This window comes from Desarmillaria tabescens (genome assembly GCF_030435595.1).
Source record: "Desarmillaria tabescens strain CCBAS 213 chromosome Unknown EV420scaffold_61, whole genome shotgun sequence".
In the NCBI taxonomy this organism is placed as follows: domain Eukaryota; kingdom Fungi; phylum Basidiomycota; class Agaricomycetes; order Agaricales; family Physalacriaceae; genus Desarmillaria; species Desarmillaria tabescens.
Window position 1 is genome coordinate 240,879 of NW_026848360.1, and position 20,975 is coordinate 261,853.

Consider the following 20,975-nt stretch of genomic DNA (forward strand, 5'->3'; position numbering starts at 1 on the left):
GATATCCTCAAGTTGTGAATGCCCACTTTTCGAATTGCTCCCGATTCAAGCACCATCAAATTCAATATTGCCTCGCTGCTCGACGACCACCGAAATTTTCGCCCACAATTAGATCTTGAAGTGAGGAGGGATTGAAGTAATTTGATATGCTGGCGAACATGACCTCTGGCTCGATGTGTGTGCTACCGATTCGAGACTGTCCTTGTTTTGTTTTCACTTCTAACGTGTTGACCGGCCAGGTATCTTCAATGAGCGGCAGCAAGAGCGGTATATCGACCATTGATACCAGAAAGAACGAATTCCTCGATGACTGCTCCTACCAGCCACCTTGGATCCTGCCTTGGCCCCCCAAAAGGTCATTGTTCTTCGCCGCGTCTGATCATGAGGATAGGATAGGTGTAGCGTGGTCTTGAGGTCGTGGAATTTCTGCGGGTCGACAAATTCGTGTAATTTTGATTCTTCATTATGTTTCACTAGAATCTGATGATTTGGGCCTCGCATAGTGTTTACCTTGCTATTCTTCACCTCGTTCTGTCATACTAGACTCGTCGACGAGCAACAGGCACAACGCTCGGCAAGGAATTTCATCCTGCCTTCACCTCTAGCCCTACTTTTCTAATCGTGCTTATAGGCCAGAGGAAAGATCTCCTTACATCTCGTCAAACTTGCCAAAGAAGCGGACGAAAAACAAATCGTCCAATTTTGTGAATGCAAGTCCTTTTTAGTGCACACGCTGGCCGGGACTAGAGCCGCCCCTCAATAAAGACGTCGCCCATGATCCATCACTGAAGCCATAGGGTAAGCACTAGAATCGTTACGATGATGTCGTGGACTAGATTTGTCATAGCACGTAACTGCGAAAGAAGGTCTGAACTATCAACATGATTTCAAGCATGGAGTCTGATTGAAGAAATTCTAAACAGTGCAAACTCGACCGTGGATGTTACTCGTACATGCCGAAAGGATCACTCCCAGAAGAACTTCCATCTTCCGCCCTTCTTTCTCTACTCACTCCTTACATCCTCCCTCGCTCACTGAACCTCGCCGTCCGTTGAACCGTCCATCGGTTGTTCTTCACCCGAAGAAGTATCGTCAGGACTGTCTGAGGATGATTCACTGTCCGTCGAACTCGAAGGCAACGAGTCGCTCGAAAAGGATGACGAGTCGCCTCCAGGAGGCGATGAATCACCCCCAAGAGATGAGTCGCTACTGGAGGGATCGTCGCCCAGAGGTGGTTCAGAATCAAGCCCGCCGCTGCCAGGATGGCACTCGCAGGTGTACTTCTTTCCCCCTGCTGCACCTCCCTTTCCACCCAAAGTATCCGATGTTGGCCCTGAGCTGTCACTTGAACCTTTGGTGCGACGCCTCATCGATGACGATGGACCCTGGGAAGAATCTAACCCACTACCGCCGCCCTTCATGCCCTTCGGCTTGCAGGTACACGTCAAAGTCGTTTGCGATGACGAGTCCGACATGTCCATGCTCGAGTCAGAGTCTCCGCCAAGGCCCGAGCTGGGAGTACTAGTGCTACTGCTACCACTGCCGGTCTTGGTGGAAGTCGCGAGCCGCGCGGCGATGCCGTTGGCGTTCTCCATGGCGGGCATGGCGTTGGCGGCTGCGAGGCTGAGCGCGATGGCGAGGAAGGAGATTGAGATGGGCTGCATGATGGAGAGAGATTGTAAGAGTAGTGATGAAGATGAGAGAAGTGCTTTGTTGTCTATCCCTGGCCGGCAGGGAAGAGGTGAACGTCAAGTTGGAGTATTGTGCTGCATGGAAGGGCCTTTTATATGACTTCGACCGGACGACGATGGATGGCGGCGGTGCGGCAGGGTGTGGAGAGCGCCATCAGCAACCGTGCTGCTATCGTGATAGGTGTACTGCATCATGATCGTCCCTCTGATGCAACGCGGAGATATCACTGCATATACGCGGTCAGTAATTCATTACACTGGCGTCGCTCAATTATTCTTTACTCATGATACATCTACAGACCAAATAAAACACTTAAGAGGCCAACACTTTTTCTCCCTCGATGTCGCTCCTCCACACTACGACTTTCCATGCGCTCCGTAACAACTAAGCATGATGATCACCGCCCGGCTTTCCGGCCATAGCCTCAATCTATCATTAGCTTCTGTTATTTTATCTCCTGGTGTCAAGTTCCCAAGTGAACTACAGTACAAGAATACTAGGGCCAACCAGCTCTTTGACACCGGTCGACCTGCATTCACGCGCTGTTTAGCTATGCCATGCTGAGAAACTACATGCCACACCCTTACCTCTCTCTACGTGCGAGACGCCTATGTTCAAGACCTATCTCGTCAAACTCATGGTTCACATGTTCACGACATCATGCCAGTTCGCTAAGTACGTAAACTTTGTGATTTCACGATATACACAACTGAACTATCTATCAGATCTCTTCCTCTCATTCATGCCGGCGTCTTGATGGGCACCCCTATGTGTGTCCTGATAGTGGCGCTGCTCGACTTGGGTGTACACGTACAAGTGTACTCCTCGCCCGTTCCCCCATCTGAGTCTATCGCTCTTCCTATAACTGACGGCAATGCGGTGTATGAAGTGCCCAGGATGGTACTGTCAGGGGGAGAACCCGTGTTGGTACCGTAGGGGGTGATTGTGGTAGGGTCAACCTTCGTCGAGCTAGTAGCACCCTGCCTCCCCTCGAGCCTGGCTGCGCCCACCGAGATGGCGAGCGCTGAAATAAGGAAAGGGATCGTAGTGTGCATTGATGGTGTTTTTCTGACCAGCAGAGAGTGTATATGGTTTGCTGGAGACAGGCGCCTTGCATGAACTTTTATATGTTTGACAAGACGTGGGAAGCGTTGGCTTGGGGTCGCTTCTTCCATCCGTTTCTACGATAAGGCTGTGCAGGACGCATAACCAACTCCTCGGTTGTCGTCTGTTATATTTTGAGGACGTGGTCTCTACAAATAACACGTCTCTAAGCCCCGGGACTTGGGTATTTTTGGACGGTCGTTGCATGGAGATTCTACGTTCGCAAGGGTTATGAAGAAAACGTTGTAACTGGACGAGCGTTCGCTTATGCACTTTTAACGCCCGCCATTAGGCGAGACGGGGCATCTATTCCCTTCCCCTGGTTGACTGGGCGGGGCTCGATGAAAGAAGGCTCGGATGATAGATCGTCTGCAAGGGTACGTATCCTTATATCTATTCCACTTAAGTATCCCACTCTGACTGGTAGCGTGTAGCCTGGAATGAACATCGAAAGCCTTTGGGTACAACCATCAAGTTTTTGAGCGAGGAAGAGATCGATTAATTACATTCGAGCCTTGGGAGTTTTCGTTCATTCTCCGTGTACTTTGCATGCAGTTTCTGCAACAATGCATATCCAATGTGAACGTTTCATCTAGTGGTCTTCAATGTCTGCCTCAGGTTGCTGAAGTGGCCACATTCAAGACATAACTGGTTCAACGAACAGAAGGAAGCCTCACCTTTCCTCAAGGAGGTTTCGACATCTCTACACGCAACAGTCGGGACTCGCGTCTCGTTATTTCCAGGGTCCACTCGTACACACATTGCACAACCTGAATAACAAAAGTTAAATAACTTGAATTGACGACTGAGGATTGGGAAATGGGCATTGGGCAATCTTGGGAGGAAAAAAAAACCTTCAAAATTCCAAGCTCGTATGGGTCGACCCAGGATCGAACTGAGGACCTTCCGTGTGTACAATAATTGAGGAAATTGTGAGACGGATGCGATAACCAACTTCGCCATCGACCCCAACAATTTAATATCTGAACGTGGCATCCCGATTTGGAGTATCCGATTAAACCGATGTCGCCACACAAGCACATGAAAATATTTCTCATTTCTGTCATCCATGGCGCGAATTGCTGTGATTTCTTGGAGGCATTACTCATCTCGTCTGCGCCTATTATAACTACACTCGGGAACGGAATGGTTTTAACATATCAGCCATGCCAACCGAAATCGCTACCTTCGCCTCAGGATGCTTCTGGGGTGTTCAGCATATCTTCCTCAAGCACTATCCTGAGGGCAAAGGAATAATCAACACCACCGTGGGCTACACTGGTGGCAAAGCAGACGCGACGAGCCCGGACTACAAGACTGTCTGTACAGGCTCGACGGACCACGCAGAAGCGGTCAAGATAGAGTTTGACCCAGCAGTGGTGGGGTATGATGAGTTCGTTGGTGCGTCGTCATCCCTCTTACTGTCAACCGTAAGCTAACATAGATAACAGAGTTTTTCTACCGCACCCACGACCCAACGACTTTGAACAGCCAAGGCAAGGACACCGGTACACGTCCGTCGTTCATTTCATCCCTGCCGCATCTCCTCATATCCCAGTAGAATATCGTTCCGCCATCTTTACACGTTCTCCCGACCAAGCGGCTGTTGCCAGACGTGTGACGGAAGAGGTGCAGGAGAAACACTTTACACCGTCAGGAAGGAAGATCGTCACCGAGATCGTCGAGGCCGGACCTTGGTGGGACGCGGAGGAGTACCACCAGCTGTATCTGTTCAAGAACCCCGATGGGTATCAGTGCCCGAATCATCGTTTGCATTGGTAGAAGCACGATACTTCCAGACAGATTGTACAGGGCATGTCTTCCTCTTGACATCCATGAATAATCCCATTTCGCTACCTGTACCTGCTCTACCATCCTTTCAAAGTATCACAGTAAATGTCCGAAGCTGCCGACTCCTCTCAAAAGTGAATCTCAGGGCGAAGAGATTTTTTTTGTGTTTGCAGACACGCTCAGCCCGCTCGCTATCTTCGGTGAACACGCTGATAAGATTGTTCCTTTGTCTGTAATTGAGCGAACAACAAGGTTGAAAACTCGTAGATAAGCGACACTGAAGTGCACGAAAGTCCGGCAGAACCCGACCCGGTCACCTTGGATCGGAGACCAAAATGTCTGGACTCCGACCACCACGCTCAGTGACAGCCGCTCTTGACCAGTGGCTCAAGCGCTCAAACTTGAAGCTTGAAGAGTCAATGACCATCAACGGCATAGATTCTGTAGTCACCCCAGTTTTGCCTACTTTTATACTAGAACAGGCAGCAGGCAGCGAGGCCCAACAGATGAGCACTTGGGCAGTCATTCCATTGTTCTGGGTGGATCGATATCTGTACGTACGGTATGCATATGTTTGTGGAAATTGACGATGCAATATCACCACTGTCAAAACGCTGTAGCATTTTCTTCCTGCTCTTCCTCTAGAGGAAATAGATGACCCCTTCATCTTACTGTGATGAAGGAGCCGTCAGATCTTGTGTTGGATTCGTCACATCGGGATTCGGCATGCATCGCTACATCTTGCGGATGTTTGAACGTATGAACTCTCATGATGTATAGGCAGATATCAAGGGGAACTCGGAGACAGCCGCCAGGCTATAATTTAGTGAGTCGTTTTAATCGTTGATGCTTGTACACAGGATTAAGTTGTATCATCAAGGAACTCAATTCGCTCGCTTCCAAGTCCATAAGTGGCAGCGTCTAGTAGTAATCCACACGTTACTTCTGGCCTCGTTACCGGTGCTTGCTAATATGTTGACTTCCTTTGAGACCTGGCCTCAACAGCTTTGGCGGACACGGTGAACATAAGCGACTGAAGAGTTTTGACAGTCACGGAACACAGCAAGATGATCAATGTCCTCCCAACCATCTCTCTGATATTCCCATTCTGGTCTGCATATATAAACATGACGGACGAGCATTTGTCACTGGATCGCCCATTCTGTCGTTCCGTCATTCCTTGCTCTCCGCCTTCACGTTCCCTATTTCTCACATCCGACGTTTGGCACACTGTTTCTTCTCATCTTTGTTCAAGGGCCGATGTATGGCTTGCTCTTGTTTATACTGTGGGTCCTTCAACGTCTGCGCTAAAGATATTTTCTCTCACCCTTGTGCCTCTCATGCAGATCCGCTGCAATCAGGTCATTTGGGCTCAAAATCACCAACTCCGTCCCTGACAATGTGCGGACGGGCGAAACCGTTTCCGCATTTCTGGCCCACTTCGACGGTGATCCAGCCGACTTTTACCTAACCATGTCTTGCACAAGCGGCGGGAAGACAACTAAGTCTGTCTCGAACGTCGCCAATTTCACGTCCGACGCCACTGAAGATATATCTATCGTTTCTTTAGGGTGGGTCCCGTAAGCGTTGTGCCTGCTGCCTCTGATATATTTGGTACAGGAACTGCATCATTAGTGCACTCCTTCATTCCGAGTACGTCATAATCATTTGCTTCTACTGCTTGCTGACATGACTGACACGATGCTACGTTCAGGCCTCAGGCGGACACGCTCATCGCCGAGAGCGAACCTTTCAATCTTCGGGAAAGTACTTCCGAATCACAGCCTTCTCCAACCAGTGCACCAGCGGATCAGTGAGTCTTTCCAATCCACCCGTTGATGCTGGTTTGACTGTCTTGATTCCAGGATATATTTCATCGTGCAGATGATCAATCTCGGGCTGGGTGCGACGTCTTTCCTCGGCGTCCTAGGAATCATTCTATATCTATTTCTCCAGCGTACGCGGGCTACGCCAAGGAATAGGCTAAATACGAAACCGTCTTCCATCAGTGATCCAGTCATCATACCACCTCCCGATCAACGCCTCACCTTTACACCGCCTAAAACAATGGAATCAAACAGAGCAGTCAGGAACTTCTCACTAATATCCAGAAGAACGGCAGACGTTCCCACTGGCGTACAGAGTTTAGGAGCGTCGGACCCATCACAGTATTCTACGACTACGAGCGAGAATCTGACTCTCCTCGCCTTCCCTCTCCCACCCGCTGCTAGGCAGACGGAGCTGCAAGAATTTGTCGCGCGTCTGAGACGCGAGGTTTCGTTGCGGAGCACGAAATTCAGCTTGGAGGAGAGGCGGGCTGCTAGCGAGGAGCGGCTGCACAAACAGATTGCTGGGATGCAAAGTGAGATATCGTATCTGACGGCACAGCTGGACTTGGCATGGGCGATGGGGTTTGGTCAGGCGGCGCCGTCGGCTGATAGTGGTAGTAGGAGGTCAGCGGAGAGTGGGACATTATCGGTGCATTCTCGTGTGCCGCAAGCTTCTAATGTAACTTCGTGACGGTTTTTTATATGTATCATTTGTACTGCATACACATAATGTTGGGGAACAGGAGCTCTCGTTACTATACATATAATGCAAATAGAAAAATACTGAGACGGATGCTCTCTTACAAGGCCTGCTCATGAAGGAGAGTTAGCGGATTTCTGGTTCTTAAGTACAGTGGTCAGGAACATCTCAATCGTGTTCCAATAATGTGGCTCAACTGCGCTAGGTTCTATAGCCAGATCATCAGTACATAGTCGACACGAGATACAAGTCGAAGACCTACCATGTCCTCCCGAAGGGAAAGACTTGAATGTATCCAAGTCGCCAGATGAACGTAGTTCCCACAGTTTCTTCATATGCGCTTCGGGAACAACTGGATCTCTCTGTCCGCTGAGCATGAGAAGCGGCAGCGTCCCAGGTATAGATGATATCTTGGACTCGGAATCCCATTTCTGGTGCACGATGAAAGCAAAGTAGCGGAGGACGCTCCAGCCTCGGACGATGCTAGGTATGGAGAGAAATGTATTCTCCACAATGAGGGCGAATACCTGCATTGACGGTTGAGTTGGAGGGGTCGACAATGTTTTGAAGCGTACCTTGGTAGGATTTCGGCTAACGAGGTCGATGGCTACGGCTCCGCCCAATGAGTGACCGTATACAATCTTTGGGGTGCATCGTGAACTTCTGCACTACAGTCGCAGGTGAAAGATGCGTACAATCGGTACCTGGGAGAGCTGCTGGTCAGCCAACGCATAATCAAGCGCCGCCTGTGCATCGTCTCTCAGACCTAAATTATTGCATTCAGTTCATGGGAAAATTTTGGGGAAGCTTGGCCGTATTTACCTTTCTCAGAAGGAAAACCATCGGAGGTTCCATATCTTTTGAAGAATGAAAACATGATACTTGGAATAAGATAATCGTAGCACTTACCCTCGGTACGAAACCAACAGAACGTTACACCGTCTCGCATGAAATTCATGAGCGAGAAAAGCACAATCCCACCAATGGCACGCATTTCCATGGAAGAGAATGACCGTGGCGAGCGGAGGCTGAATAGCTGAAAGTAAGTTAGGCTCCAGAGCACGGAAGAATGCCTACCAAATCTGAATCCGAATCCGAATCCGAGCCATCGTGGCCATGTAAAAATAGAGCACACCTCAGAACAACATTGTCGGCAGTCGTCATCTCTACACGCGTTATCCTGTCCGACTGCCCGTTGCTCGCGACCTTGTTCCAGAACCAGTCGTAGCATTGACCTGACGGAATGTCAAAGGGAGGGGTGTTTAGGATGAGGACAGAGCGTACGTCGTTCGTTCTTTGGGTCGAAGGCAGCTGGGTAGACGCAAGCGTATTGACCATGTAAGAGGATCTGCTTGCGAATTAGAGAACGGGTAGACGATAGAAATTAAATCTTGGGCATACAGTTTTTAAGATATGAAAGAAAGACATTGAAGGCAGGCAAGAGGTTGAGATGTGTACGCGTCAGGTAGATATACAATGAAAGGTAGACACGCGCTTTCAGCGTGCCTGGGAATTTAAGAATAATACGTCGGCCTGTAACGTTTACAGCAGGGGCCTTTATCAAACTTTGCACATACATGCAGATAACATCCATTACGTTTCGTCGCGTGTAAGGGGGCCAGAAAAAAAAAGGTGGGGTGATTCATAGCGTGCTGTTATCGTGCTGTTGAAGACGCCCAAGGAGAGGGGGAAGGAAAGGCTGTGTATACAGCCCATTAGCCTCGAGGTGGAATTCTAATCGCGTGAATCAGTGGATTGACACGATTAGCAGGAGATCTGAAATGAACCTTGCAGCAAACGCTATGGTTATTACAGGATCAGCAACTCTCGACCCATTGACGAAGCGAGTACGAAGCGGTGGGGACAGTGGTTCAGGATCAAGTACAATTCGAACTCCGATTCCGTCGGATTCTTAACAGTGTACGTGCACTTAATCCAAAAGTGGTGGGCCGCCACGGGGCATTCCAGCAGCTGCCTTCAACATCAAAATGCTCCGCGGCCCGCCACCGAAATCGTCAGCACAGCTGCCACAACGATTGCAATCAAGACCGAGACCTGTATACGCAGAACTCGGAATACTTAGTACGGAGCAACGGTGACTTGCACTGCCATTTATTGGTCTTTCGTATCTTCTTTCAATGCTTGGGACCTCGCTACGTTTGCCTCAAGTTCGACTGCCTGCTTTATCTTGTCTGCTTTCTATTCTCCTTCAGCTCTTTTCGCGTGTGCCACAGTCAAAGGGATCGCCTCAACAACTTACGCCTTGTTTCCTCTCATCCCTTCTAGTTATTATGGGACTCGCAGGCAAGGTTGGTTCTTCGAGGTGAATAGAACTAGCGCCTCCTCGTGGATGTGATGCGTATGACGCGTATCTATGACGAACTCTTGACGACGACGTTCGCCAATTTACGTCCATGGGTGATCATCGTCATCGATCTGTCCCCGCGGAGGATCGTCGACGCCTTCCATTTACAGCCACCTTCCTTTACCTTGTATCACCACTACTACTCCTGCACTGTACGACGCCCTACCTGCAGGAGAGAAGCTCTTCGTGACTTACATTCCTTCAAGTTTCCAACCATGCGTTGGACAGTCGTTCTTTCAATTCTCTCGTTTCTATCAGCTGGACCGGTGCAAGTTTCGGCAATGCAAAAAGCTGGGCTAGCACTTCCAGATCCTGTATTGGCCTCGAAATACCGCGACTTGGTCAAGGACATTTTCAGGACGAGCTACGCCGCTTATAAGTGATTTCATTTTATCTTCGCACATTCGTATTGCTCATATCATAGGCAATACGCGTGGGGCCATGATAATCTCGCTTCTAAAAGCCGGTCGTATTCTGACGCTCGGAATGGCTGGGGTGCTTCCATTATCGACGCTATGAGCACTATGGTGCGTGGTTGTCTCGCTGAACTCTGCTTGCCTCCAGATTATTAATCACCTATGCAGTATGTTATGGACCTGGGTGTATGCGCGCATATTTTCCCTCGCCTCAAGCCCCTTTGAGCCAATATACAGGACCTCCTCAACGATGCTATTGCCTACGTTGGTACCGTCAATTTTCGCTCATCAAAGACTTTGGATCACGTCAGGTATATCGTAGGCTTTTATAGCATCTTCGAGACGACAATACGGTATCTTGGGGGCATTCTTAGCGTTTATGAACTCCGGGGATCCAAGGATAAGGTGCTTCTTAAGCAGGCTGTCGACCTTGGCGATAAGATGGCCTATCCCTGGGTCGGGGTGAGTGACACACTTCTTTTGCGGATAGGTATATTCATTTTGGTCTCGTAGGACAATAACCTACCTTTTGGTACAATTGATTTCACGTCAGACAAGCCTGATGTCGATACGGCAAGTGTTTTTATTCTGTTTTCTTAATGTTTCCACTGATCTCCAATCATATAGACGAACATCGCTGAAGCTGGTACAGTACGTGTTTGATGATCATGTCCTTCTGTGCTTGTTGATCTCACGATATGATCTTAGTTACTCATGGAATGGGCTACGTTAAGCGCATATACCGGCAACGACACATACCGCAAACTGGCCGACAAAGCCATACGCCATATAGCGGGTCAGGTGAGCCCGCTTTTTATTCAATGATACACGGCTCCTGATGCCGTTCTGCTTCCAGGACGCTCCCTTCCCCGGTTGTTCTTTACCCTCAAATTTATCAATACATCGCCTGACAGCGAACAGGTCTCGCTGCGCAAATTATCGATCGTCCTTCAGGAAAATTTGTAGGGGGATACGTCGTCAGTCTATCCATGTTCTCTTTTTTTACAAAACGCTGAAGAAGAATACGAGACATAGGGCGGCGGTTCTGACAGCTACCTCGAATACCTGCTCAAGTATGCACAACTTGCGGACCCCCGAAGATCGTCTTTATATTGATACCTGGGCAACGGCTGTAGATTCTTCTATCCAGTATCTATTATCGGTGGGTTCTGCTGGTTGCGGGGCTAAACTCGATGTCAAGTTCATGGTACACAACAGCGTTCCACTGTTGGCAATCATCTTTACACTCGTGATTATGATGCGTCATCGAAGACATTTTACGACGTCGGCTCACATTTGGCTTTGTTTTCATGCTGGCAACTGGTTGTACGGTGAATTTTTTATACCATGCTTCTCCATTATATCATATACTGACATTATGCCGAGGCGGAACTATCCTTCAAAATCAGACTATTGTAAATACTGCCCTGGAACTACTGGATGGATGTTGGAATACGTACGCCAGCACAGAGTACGTATTTCCTAATACACGCCTTGAGGCCGCACTTATCATGATACGCTACATCGACAGGACAGGGATAGGGCCTGAAGCCTTCGCTTACATCACTCCCGAACAGAGCGACAGATCACTCTCATCGAATCAACGGTTGTTTTACGATAAACATGGGTTCTACATCACATCCTCTTCTATATCCTTAGACCAGAAGTCCTCGAATCAAACTTCTATGCTTGGAGAATAACCGGAGATTCCAAGTATCTTGATCGGGTGGCCAAAGCAGTCGACAATTTCCAGAAATACCTGCGAACAGACGTTGCATACGATGGTATCTACAACGTGGATGACCAGACGCCGACCATGGTTAACAATATGGAGAGTTTCTGGTTTGCGGAGGTGTTGAAGTATCTGTGGGTCCCTTTCTGTTTCCTTTAGAAACGCGGAAGACTGATTACCTCGTCGAAGGTATCTGACGTTTGATGATCCTACAAACATGAGCATCGACGATTGTTAGCATTTCTTTTTCGTGTTTTTGGGCGCGCGCCTGACTGGTTATGTTCAGATGTTTTCAATACCGAAGCGCATCCGTTCAGAAAGTTCAAGTCGGAATGGACATTAGTTGGTCCACCGATAACTCTGTGATGTTCAAGGGTACTAGTAGGGAAAGCCTTGATATCGGCTGTTTGTCACAACTCTATCATACATTTATCATGGTAGCATATGATTTGAACATTCTATAGGTCGTTATTCTTATCTACAACTTCTATCAATAGTGTAAGCCCGACATCGAATAACCGCCGCTCCGTGGTACAAGGATTATAATGCACGTATCACCGGCATTTAGCTAGTCCGAACCCGTGGTCCTGCATTTGTGCAAAATACGAAAGTTTTGCGACAAGCCAGAAGTATCTTGATCCGTGTTCTCTGAAGGAGGTCCATTCGTCGCGATCAGGATAATCTCGGACATCTAATAATTGGGCGAGTTATTGTGTTTCTGCCGAACGCTTACGCGCCGAACTCCTACATGGGTCTTTTGGTGAGCTAGAAGCGTGTCATTGCGATAGCTATTAACTATGGACACGACATGGTCTACGGGTCGATGGCCCGTAGTTGGTTATCGCATCTGTCTAACACACAGAAGGTCCTCAGTTCGAACCTGGTCGACTCATTTTGTTTAGAAGTACTTCTTTTTGTCGTCATTGTAGAATGAGAAACTGGAATTTTATATCTATTTTTGGACTATGCGCGGGGACAGGTACGAATGCCAAAAAGTAGTGGCATACACAACCGGAGTTAAGAGATCTTGTTAACTGAACTTCCCTCAGACAATCATTTCAGATGATTTATGTAGTCTGTCAGCGTACACTTTACCGACCAATCTTACTTTCTGCAGGTAGTTTAGTATACAGACTCAAGTCCCAGTCACCCTTCGAGCACTTGGATAAAAAGATGTACATTTTCGTATCATAGGTCTACAATAGCGCAAGAGTTTCGAGTGTAGTAGCTTCTGGTTCGATTCCAGTCGTCTACGATGATGGGGGTTTGCAAGTAAGACATCCTTTCTTTTCAGGAGGGCACCCATCAGTTCCAAGTAAGAGATGGCAAGGGCGACAGAAGACGTACAGTACGGAGCAGTGTTCGATCAGGCGCTCGTACCAGTGGTGTGGTGAAAGGCCGAAGGAAAGCATCGGCACTCATCGACATCACGAGCATAGTTGCCCCAAGAAGCCGATGAATGAGAAAGAATAACAAATTGTAGAATGTAGCTGAAGATAGGGCAGGAGATCCGCTGTCAGTGTTAGGTCCAAATGGAGGTCGACACCAGCTAGTGTTTCGGTCACAGGCTACTCGTTGTTGGCATCAGGACTTGAGTCGGTATCGCAGCAAAGAACAACGCACCTTAACAGTCTCAGTTGCATATGAACATGCCTGCTCTTATCCCTCCTGTATGTCTGTAACTTGAATTCCTGACAAAGGGTCCCGTTTCGCGTGTCGTAAACTAGATCCCTTGGCAGTGGTTCACTGGAGAAGCAGCATGATACTACGGCATGGTTGTAATAGTTATAGCTGCTGCTCTATTTTGTTCATTTATCTTGCCTGAAAAGGTGTCCCTGCTATAAGCATCAATGCGAGTACCATAGGAAATCGATACGAGCTCACCCAAGAGACCGGCACCATCGGTATGCTCGTGCTGACTGACCACAATCTCCCGGGACGTTCATCTCGGTACCTCTCCTAGGTTGGTGAACTGACGAGTGGAGGCGTTGGAGACCGTGACCGTATCTGGTAAATGGTGATTGTGGTACGCTGGTGTTGGTGTTGGTGGTGTCGGGGTTTGAAACGCGCTTTGACTCTAACATCGTCTACCAGTACTCCAGTGCCGATGCCCTCTTCTCTCTCTATTCATCCTCGAAACTACGGAGACCGTCGGATTGGAGGAACTCCTCAAACGAGTACTGGAGTCCAAGAACGCGATTGCGACCACAGGAATCCCAGCTTCAACTGGCAATAAGATCAAAGAGACGAAAGACAATATTATGCGAAACATTGGGCAAAGACGCTAGTACGTCTCTGTACTATATACCTCTTCTATGTGCCTCGTATTTACGCTGTTTTAGACGCGCATACCCTCACCTTGGATAATTCAACGACAGTTTAATGTACACGGATCCGTATTCAACACACCGTGAACATGGCAGATCTCAGTATAGCTACGGTGATGTTGTTCTCTGGACGAGTAGATCACAGGTAGAGGTATAGGACTGTAAGCCTTGTGGTGCTCTTTGTATCTATTACTTAGTTAACTTTTGATAGATGTTTTCTGATTGCTAAGGCATTCGCTACAAACGGAGTCGAAGCACATGTCAATGGACGAAGGCTGGATGCGCTAGCCGCAAGCTGCCGCGTCAGTTGCAGGCATCTCAGGATCTATTGTCCTTCCTTCCCCATGGCGCTACGCCCTGATGCGCTCTCCGCAATCCAGGTGAATGCCGCTGGCTAAGAATGCATCAGGGCTGGTGCAAAGCACACTAGAGGAATTGATGGTAAGCTCCATATTTTTGTCATCAAGTTCGTCTGTGATATCCTCTATTCATATCATCTATACTGACGTCTTCTTAGTGCCGGGTATCCTGGGTTCCGCGATCCAAGTACTGAATGGGTGGATTTCCATCTTCCTCCCCCTTCCCTCGTTTCAGCATTCTCCTGGGTGCGTGGGATATCTAAAAAGGCTTTCATATATCGGGAATTGACTCCATTTCGCACATCTCAACTCACGTCACGCGTGGGAGACATAATTCTTCAACTCACTTGAGGCCAATTATCCTGAACTTGCGAGCCAGATCTAAATATATAAATGCCGAACATCGGAGACATAGCAGTGCCATTGATCTTCTTCCTGAACCTGACGTTATTTCGTTGCTTGACGTTCAGGACCTGTTCTCTAACGCGCTTTTACATTTCTCAATACAGAGGAACGTGTTTGATCTGTATCTATCCGGAGGTCTCATATGACCGCTCGCGGATGCCAAGTGTACTTCACTCTTAAGGGCACTGGCGCGCGCGCGCGCATCTCAAGCATGGGTTCCTGGGACAGAATATGAGCTAGTTCATCATCAGAGCATCTCGTCCTATCCCGTACATGGCACTGTAAAAATCAACACAGGTTTGGTTTGAGTGGCGCGAGCCCGAAACGAGAGGATTGTTCCGTAAGGCACCCAGGGCTTTCCACTTTCTTCGATCTATAGGATTCTACGAGTCCGTGGGAGCACCGGGCGGTTAATATTGTTCTCCGAACGAAAACAGTTGACATGCGGACCTGACGGAAGAGATGTCACCCATATGTCTGAACCTCGTTCTATAAATCAGAACCCTTCAGCACTTCGAATCGTGAACTGTGAAACGAGCCCTACTCACCAATGTCCCTCTTCTCCTTAGCATTCGCTTCCATCCTCGCAGTCGCTTTGCTTCGCTGGTGGTTAAAACGCATTTCTGTTAAACATGTCGAGGGACCACCGTCTGCCTCTTTCTGGCTAGGTAAGTGTCAATGCTATGTTATCTAGCTTAAACCGTTGAATCAAACATCGTATGCCAGGCCATGAGCTTGTCCTTCGCAGTCAAGATGAATTTGGCGATCTCGAAACGAAATGGCGCAGTGAGTATGGCACCATCTACCGCATTAGAGGTTGTTTTGGTGTAAGCTTGCCCTCAACTCCTTCACTTCATACCAGCTGAAATCAATGGTGGCACCTAGCAAGACCTTCTGGTAGTATCCGACCCCAAGGCCTTCGAACACATTTTCCATACCTCACGTCCTTATCCCAAGACTTCGGACACAAACTTTATCTTTGGTCTCATCCTTGGAGGGACCGAAGGGCTCATTGTAGTCGAAAGTGAACGAGTTTCGTATTGATACCAACGCTATCTTACGCTTACATGTTTGTTTAGAGGATGTCCATCGTCGACAACGCAAGATCCTGAATCCGGCGTTCTCTCCTGCTAATCTGCGGGATTATCAGGTTATATTCCAACGGTGCAGCGATAAGGCGAGTCTATTTATGTATTGATCGACGACTTGATCGTGATCATCTGTTAGGTTGTAAACGCCATGAAAATCTCTACCGGTACTGGCGAAAAAATCGACGTTGTCGATTGGATGGGCAAGGTCTCGCTTGATATAATCGGCCTAAGCAAGTGGTATCAACGGTTTTTATACGCAAGCTGGTCTAATATCCAACAGGTGCTTTTTCGATACGATTTCGGATCACTGGACGGTCAAGATACTGAGTTGGGGGAAGCGATGAAGCACCTATTGTATGCAGATTCGATCTTCTCGATCTTGACGGCGAATATATCTAACATTCAAATACAGCACGGCCTCGCAGTCCGATCCATCCGCTCTAGAACTCATGGTTGTAGCCCTGATACGAATGCTTCCGCATTCCGTGTTGAAGATTCTCAAGTTGTGTCAGACCCGAGAAAACTCGCCAGCTGGCCAGTGTAGGAGAAACAGCAAGAAAGATTGCTCGAGAGATCTTGGCTGCCCAAGCTAAACTCGGGGTGCAGGATGAGTTGGATAAGGACATTGTTGATATTCTAAGTGAGTCGGAAGACTTGGTCTATCCGAAATCGTTGTTCATGCTCTTGGTTTAGCGAGGGCACGTCTTACCGGACAAATGTCGGATGATGAAATTGAGCTCCAGTTTATGTTCGTCGCCTTTCCTTCTAGTTACTAGTACCCGTCTGATGGCGACTGTTCTTCCCTTAGGACGTTTCTAATTGCCGGGCATGAGACAACAAGCGCGACCCCTGTCCTGGTTGCTGTACGAACTCGCCGCACATCCCGAGCACCAATCCATAATACGCGAAGAAGTAAAGCACTCATATCACAATGACTATGATTCTCTGCCATTTTTGAACGCTGCAATCAAAGTGAGTGTGCCAGCCTCTTTCCCGACGTCCATGAATTTACGATCCTCTGGTTGTAGGAAGTTCTTCGGTTTCATCCCATGGTGCATGCACCTATGCGTACTGCTCCTTATGACGACATTTTGCCTCTTTCGGGGTCTAAGACACTGACAATTCCCAAGGGACAGACACTTCTTTGTTCCGTGTACTCGTACAACCGGTACGTTTGTCCTATCCCGCTTCGCCGTGAAGTTATCGCCAACTTTTCTAAGTCTGCCGTCCATCTGGGTGATGACGCAGAAAAATGGAATCCATCTCGATTCCTCGAGAAGAGTATCCCTGTGTCATTGGGAGTCTATGCCAATTTGTAAGTACCATCAGATATTTTTAATCTATTAGTTCCCTAATTTGAGATCCAGGATGACGTTCAGTAAGCCATTCTTCAATATACTCACATCGGCTCATTCACGCTATGCTTAGGTAGTGGCTCTCGTTCGTGCATCGGGTGATTATTGACTTGAAAGCTATCTTTCTCGATAAACATCTACTGACCTAACTTTTTGCTCATAAATAGGTGGCGATTTGCGTGCGTTTTTGCTTCCATCATAATCAGTTCCATACAATTCACTCATCTCTAATTACAGTGTCATGGAGATGCAAACAATTCTAGCGAACCTCATTCAAAACTTTGAATTCAGTTTGCCGGAGGGCACGGTAATACAGCAGTTCCCTGGCTCACAGGCGATTGTGCCTGTCGTGAAAGGTGAAGCGCATCTGGGTTCTCGGGTTCCTTTAAGGATTAGAAGTTTGGAGTAGCTGACGCGCTCACTCTATCCGAGTATAGATAGACCCCAATAAATAGCCTCATCTCCGATCCATACGAACCTGGCGGGTGGTTGTTGTGAGAATCTATACATTGACAATCGTCAGCTCCAAGCAAAAGACGGCCAGGACTACGGCCCGAAGTGTCGCGATACAGCAGTACAACGCAATAATTATAGCTGCCTCTTCTCGCTGCGATCGGACGCCGGTTGAAAGGTCAAGACAACGTTGGATCTTCCGGTGATAAGGGTAATTTTGAAGAAACGGCACTTGTAGAGCTACAGGCCGTTGGCATCAGGATTTCGAGTCGATATCACAGCAAACAATAAAATACCTCGATGATCTCGGCTGCATATGGATGTACCCAGCCTTATCCTTCTTGTACATCCGTGATCTGAATTCCTGATCTACCAAATCCTCTCGGGGGTCCCGTTTCGCGTATCGTAAGCCAGATCCTTCGGGTCCTGGGTCGCTGGAGAAGCAGCAACCTGTGAAGTGTTAGCAGCCTGGTTGTAATAGTCATGGGGTGGACAGACAACAACAAGAGATAAGGTAGGCGAAGCCCATAGCGACATCACCCATGTTGGTGTTGGTGCTGGGCCAGGGCTGGTCGAGTTGGAAAAGAGGTGGCAGTGCACGTGATGCACCTTACGTACGAAAATAAATCATCGCGTTCAACTTCCTTCACGTACCACCATCAACGCTAATACCGTTTCATTATAATGAAGTAGATTATTGGCGACAGAGTGCTAATGTTAAAACTATGGTACGTATGCTGGGGCCTAGCACAGAGAGAGCCAAATGTCTAATTTCAATTTCGCGTTGTTCTCACCGCATTACAGGGTCTCCTATTCGACGCGCTGTTATCATATCTCTTGATACATTCTTCTCAATCTAACAAGAACGTTTCTCAAACTCAGCGTTGCTTCTCGGGTTCACGTGGCCATGGGCTATCCAGAAACGGGTACCGGCTGTTGTTCCCTTGTACCCATCCAAGAGGGTGAAGGTCAATGGCGAGGTGGCGAGGTTCGTTACTGGTACCTGCAGTGGCACGGTGTTACTACCAGTTTCCTCCGGCACAGTTGCATCACCCCTACCTTCATCAGTCCAGGCTTCTGCTTGACGTTCCTGGCCACACTGTGATCGCTCTGTTCCATTTTCCTGGGAAAATTTTGACTGTCTAGCTGAACTCGTATGTTAGTATCGCGAGACGCCGTCGGACACCGATCAATGCAAATAGAGAGTCCCAGGGGAAAACATGGTTCTTGAACGAATGTGGAATCAGAATGAAGGCAACACCCAATTCCTTCCTTATTGTCTCACACAACGTCGTTGGTCTGGCTACCGGTACCGTTGTTAAGACGCACACTGTTCCTTTTCTCCTGACGCGGAAAGCTTCCACCATCCCCATTCCCGCTGGCCTATATTGTATTAGCAGCGCTGTTGCAAAAATTATGGACTGCCATACAACAACAATAGAAAACAAGGTCCATGCAGATCTCATTTTGGGAAAATGAATGTTTGAAGCCAAGAGGCGCGCTAGCCGTATTCCTCCCTCCCCCATCATCGGCAAAAGAGTATGACATTCTTCCATGCATTGTTACCATTACGGCGATAAACACATTTGCGATATCAGAGGGCTGACACAAATTTGTGAGTATATATTAGCGTCAAATATAGCGATACCTACCTAACCTATATTGTAGGGCCTGTCCACTTCTTCCGTTTGGAAGATACTATCGTCTTGCATCTGACGCGGTCGCTATCATATCTCCTGTCGGTATGGTTCTTCCAGCATGCTTGATGCAGTTACAGTGTTGCATCGCGACTTTCGGGGAGACGAGTCTAGCTTGTGGTGGAATACATGGCTATCGTGCCTCTCGATTCATTCTTGGGCTAGCATGTGAGAAACCGATCGCAAGGAGATGGTTTTGGCGTTAGCTTGAAAACCTTTCCCAACTACAGTTTGTCGGATAATGCCGTGTCCACAATCATGACATTGAATGTCTCAGCGCGTCAAAGTTGTTCTCCGGTATATTCGCGTGTAGTATGGAGAGCCATGCACTGGTTCCTTCTGCTCAAAGTCCGCCAGCTCTTCGGAATCCGCGAGTCATGGTCGATACTTCATGATACGAGCGACCCGGAGTATGCGCTGTTACTCTCTGATGACCTTCGAAGAGGATCAACGTGATGGTGAATAGCGGAATGGCGATGTCTTCGGGAATCGCATTGTCGGTAGCTTCCGCTGATCCTGCTGTGACTCGGTCTTGCTTTCCTCCTCGATGAAAGTTTAGCCCTCCGTCTCCCTTAATATCCACCTCATGTGGCATAGTTCTCAGCTTCTTGAACACACCCCATTGTTTTCTTGTTCTTCCAGACACTCATTTTCGTACTCAGTATGATTTACCTGGAAATCTCCGGAACGTGAGATTTCTCGTCGCACTACAGGCGCCGTAGGAAGCGTGCGATCAATGACAAAGGAGGGCTCGGGTGTAGAGATGGCTGTAAAATGAACGTGGAATCCCAACGTGGGTGCTAACTTCTACCTAGAGCAACAAACACCACGCTATTGCCTGTTGGTGGGCCACCTCTGGGAGTTGTATTGGTTCACGAGCAACGCCGTCCCTTCGCTCTAATTTCCACCATCATAATTCTCTATTTGTGCAGTTATTGACCTCCGGGGAATAGGCGATTCCGGTGATAAGCTGAGTATGGAGCATATGCATGAAGGTCTGTTTTTGGATGCGTGATGTTCTCGTTGGTGGTTTCTGAGAGTATACATTGAAGGCGAAACTTCGTATGGATTCCCGTCGTATCGATACCCTACGTCAAAGCCTAAGCAAGGCGCGTCTGACAAAGTATTAACAATGGCTCTTTCACGCGTTGACCTTCATACTATCCAAAGTCGGAGATTTCAATCCTGGGCTTCTGCTCTGTCGAATCTAGCCGGTATGGTATTTTTGTCTTCACTGTGCTCTTCTTCGCACTAAGGTTCCTTTGGTTTATTCCTCTCAGGACGCGTACTTGGGTTGCCAAACCTTCCGCGGAGGCGGACCACTGAAGACATATTGCGCTCTTTCCTGCACCATTTTGACACCATTCAGTTGCCATCCGTCGAGGATGCTGCACTCGAAGATCCTTGTATCAAAGAGGCTGAACGTCGAGGATATGCCCTCGATGCGCTTAAGCCGTACCTAACGGTTGGGCTTAACATCACGGCTTCGGCATACCACCATCTAGTCAATGTCGACGTCAAAGTCTACATCGTCTTTTTACCGCGTTCGCTACATACTTCGACGATGTCTACCCTGATGACCCTGACGCCCTCATAGGTGTTCCTAATTTTACCAAGGTGAATATCGATAGGTCTACTTGCAATGTATTCCACTTACAA

General features: G+C 48.2%; 9 protein-coding genes and 2 non-coding genes across 11 annotated transcripts; 7 read left to right on the plus strand and 4 right to left on the minus strand.

Annotated features, from left to right (window-relative positions):
• Positions 1–782: 782 nt before the first annotated feature.
• Positions 783–1,664, minus strand: EV420DRAFT_1485162 (uncharacterized protein; the record flags this gene model as incomplete). Its single annotated transcript, XM_060470176.1, has 2 exons — positions 783–873; positions 1,036–1,664. 2 exons carry the CDS (start codon positions 1,662–1,664, stop codon positions 783–785), a joined length of 720 nt encoding a protein of 239 aa, XP_060324543.1.
• A 638-nt stretch (positions 1,665–2,302) lies between these two features.
• EV420DRAFT_1649477 (uncharacterized protein) lies at positions 2,303–2,628 on the plus strand (the record flags this gene model as incomplete). Its single annotated transcript, XM_060478319.1, has 2 exons — positions 2,303–2,367; positions 2,418–2,628. The coding sequence occupies 2 exons, from the start codon at positions 2,303–2,305 to the stop codon at positions 2,626–2,628; spliced, it is 276 nt and encodes a 91-aa protein (XP_060324544.1).
• Positions 2,629–3,671: 1,043 nt separating this feature from the next.
• Positions 3,672–3,765, minus strand: EV420DRAFT_t251. Its single transcript has one exon. It is a non-coding gene; the product is annotated as a tRNA-Val (tRNA).
• Positions 3,766–3,838: 73 nt separating this feature from the next.
• EV420DRAFT_1577299 (peptide methionine sulfoxide reductase) lies at positions 3,839–4,750 on the plus strand. Its single transcript, XM_060474529.1, has 3 exons — positions 3,839–4,197; positions 4,248–4,310; positions 4,358–4,750. Exons 1-3 carry the CDS (start codon positions 3,963–3,965, stop codon positions 4,576–4,578), a joined length of 519 nt encoding a protein of 172 aa, XP_060324545.1. The 5' UTR covers positions 3,839–3,962; the 3' UTR covers positions 4,579–4,750.
• An 817-nt stretch (positions 4,751–5,567) lies between these two features.
• On the plus strand, positions 5,568–7,168 carry EV420DRAFT_1069527 (uncharacterized protein). The gene is made up of 5 exons (XM_060465625.1): positions 5,568–5,873; positions 5,934–6,158; positions 6,208–6,240; positions 6,302–6,400; positions 6,453–7,168. Exons 1-5 carry the CDS (start codon positions 5,848–5,850, stop codon positions 7,105–7,107), a joined length of 1,038 nt encoding a protein of 345 aa, XP_060324546.1. The 5' UTR covers positions 5,568–5,847; the 3' UTR covers positions 7,108–7,168.
• EV420DRAFT_1577305 (Alpha/Beta hydrolase protein) lies at positions 7,108–8,540 on the minus strand. The gene is made up of 8 exons (XM_060474530.1): positions 8,401–8,540; positions 8,194–8,351; positions 8,026–8,144; positions 7,939–7,973; positions 7,812–7,882; positions 7,692–7,757; positions 7,379–7,643; positions 7,108–7,324 (listed from the first exon to the last, which is right to left on the minus strand). Exons 2-8 carry the CDS (start codon positions 8,278–8,280, stop codon positions 7,230–7,232), a joined length of 738 nt encoding a protein of 245 aa, XP_060324547.1. The 5' UTR covers positions 8,281–8,351; positions 8,401–8,540; the 3' UTR covers positions 7,108–7,229.
• Positions 8,541–9,696: 1,156 nt separating this feature from the next.
• On the plus strand, positions 9,697–11,995 carry EV420DRAFT_1649481 (glycoside hydrolase family 47 protein; the record flags this gene model as incomplete). The annotated part of the gene is made up of 17 exons (XM_060478320.1): positions 9,697–9,860; positions 9,906–10,008; positions 10,066–10,083; positions 10,135–10,359; positions 10,411–10,476; positions 10,525–10,548; positions 10,606–10,698; positions 10,754–10,769; positions 10,819–10,874; positions 10,933–10,970; positions 11,048–11,059; positions 11,116–11,228; positions 11,284–11,368; positions 11,429–11,503; positions 11,557–11,763; positions 11,819–11,862; positions 11,916–11,995. 17 exons carry the CDS (start codon positions 9,697–9,699, stop codon positions 11,993–11,995), a joined length of 1,419 nt encoding a protein of 472 aa, XP_060324548.1.
• Positions 11,996–12,446: 451 nt separating this feature from the next.
• On the plus strand, positions 12,447–12,521 carry EV420DRAFT_t250. The gene has a single exon. It is a non-coding gene; the product is annotated as a tRNA-Val (tRNA).
• A 2,749-nt stretch (positions 12,522–15,270) lies between these two features.
• On the plus strand, positions 15,271–17,861 carry EV420DRAFT_1726749 (cytochrome P450; the record flags this gene model as incomplete). The annotated part of the gene is made up of 14 exons (XM_060479837.1): positions 15,271–15,388; positions 15,447–15,547; positions 15,606–15,744; positions 15,800–15,870; positions 15,948–16,165; positions 16,324–16,451; positions 16,505–16,559; positions 16,620–16,674; positions 16,730–16,783; positions 16,840–17,126; positions 17,179–17,189; positions 17,240–17,264; positions 17,334–17,345; positions 17,404–17,861. The coding sequence occupies 14 exons, from the start codon at positions 15,271–15,273 to the stop codon at positions 17,573–17,575; spliced, it is 1,446 nt and encodes a 481-aa protein (XP_060324549.1). The 3' UTR covers positions 17,576–17,861.
• On the minus strand, positions 17,742–18,207 carry EV420DRAFT_1069767 (uncharacterized protein). Its single transcript, XM_060465626.1, has 3 exons — positions 18,124–18,207; positions 17,916–18,069; positions 17,742–17,859 (listed from the first exon to the last, which is right to left on the minus strand). The coding sequence occupies exons 1-3, from the start codon at positions 18,161–18,163 to the stop codon at positions 17,799–17,801; spliced, it is 255 nt and encodes an 84-aa protein (XP_060324550.1). The 5' UTR covers positions 18,164–18,207; the 3' UTR covers positions 17,742–17,798.
• A 1,845-nt stretch (positions 18,208–20,052) lies between these two features.
• On the plus strand, positions 20,053–20,975 carry EV420DRAFT_1768707 (uncharacterized protein; the record flags this gene model as incomplete). Its single annotated transcript, XM_060480984.1, has 5 exons — positions 20,053–20,085; positions 20,132–20,180; positions 20,249–20,311; positions 20,369–20,530; positions 20,597–20,975. The coding sequence occupies 5 exons, from the start codon at positions 20,053–20,055 to the stop codon at positions 20,911–20,913; spliced, it is 624 nt and encodes a 207-aa protein (XP_060324551.1). The 3' UTR covers positions 20,914–20,975.

Coding starts and splice junctions, on each gene's coding strand:
- EV420DRAFT_1577299 (XM_060474529.1), top strand. CDS start 3,963: ATGCCAACCGAAATCGCTACCTTCGCCTCAGGATGCTTCTGGGGTGTT. Junction 4,198..4,247: donor GGGGTATGATGAGTTCGTTG/GTGCGTCGTCAT, acceptor CATAGATAACAG/AGTTTTTCTACCGCACCCAC. Junction 4,311..4,357: donor AGGCAAGGACACCGGTACAC/GTCCGTCGTTCA, acceptor ATATCCCAGTAG/AATATCGTTCCGCCATCTTT.
- EV420DRAFT_1069527 (XM_060465625.1), top strand. CDS start 5,848: ATGTATGGCTTGCTCTTGTTTATACT. Junction 5,874..5,933: donor GGCTTGCTCTTGTTTATACT/GTGGGTCCTTCA, acceptor CCTCTCATGCAG/ATCCGCTGCAATCAGGTCAT. Junction 6,159..6,207: donor ATATCTATCGTTTCTTTAGG/GTGGGTCCCGTA, acceptor TATTTGGTACAG/GAACTGCATCATTAGTGCAC.
- EV420DRAFT_1577305 (XM_060474530.1), bottom strand. CDS start 8,280: ATGACGACTGCCGACAATGTTGTTCTGAGGTGTGCTCTATTTTTACAT. Junction 8,145..8,193: donor CGGATTCGGATTCAGATTTG/GTAGGCATTCTT, acceptor TCAGCTATTCAG/CCTCCGCTCGCCACGGTCAT. Junction 7,974..8,025: donor CTGTTGGTTTCGTACCGAGG/GTAAGTGCTACG, acceptor ATTCTTCAAAAG/ATATGGAACCTCCGATGGTT.
- EV420DRAFT_1069767 (XM_060465626.1), bottom strand. CDS start 18,163: ATGGGTGATGTCGCTATGGGCTTCGCCTACCTTATCTCTT. Junction 18,070..18,123: donor CTTCGCCTACCTTATCTCTT/GTTGTTGTCTGT, acceptor AACACTTCACAG/GTTGCTGCTTCTCCAGCGAC. Junction 17,860..17,915: donor ATGCAGCCGAGATCATCGAG/GTATTTTATTGT, acceptor AACGGCCTGTAG/CTCTACAAGTGCCGTTTCTT.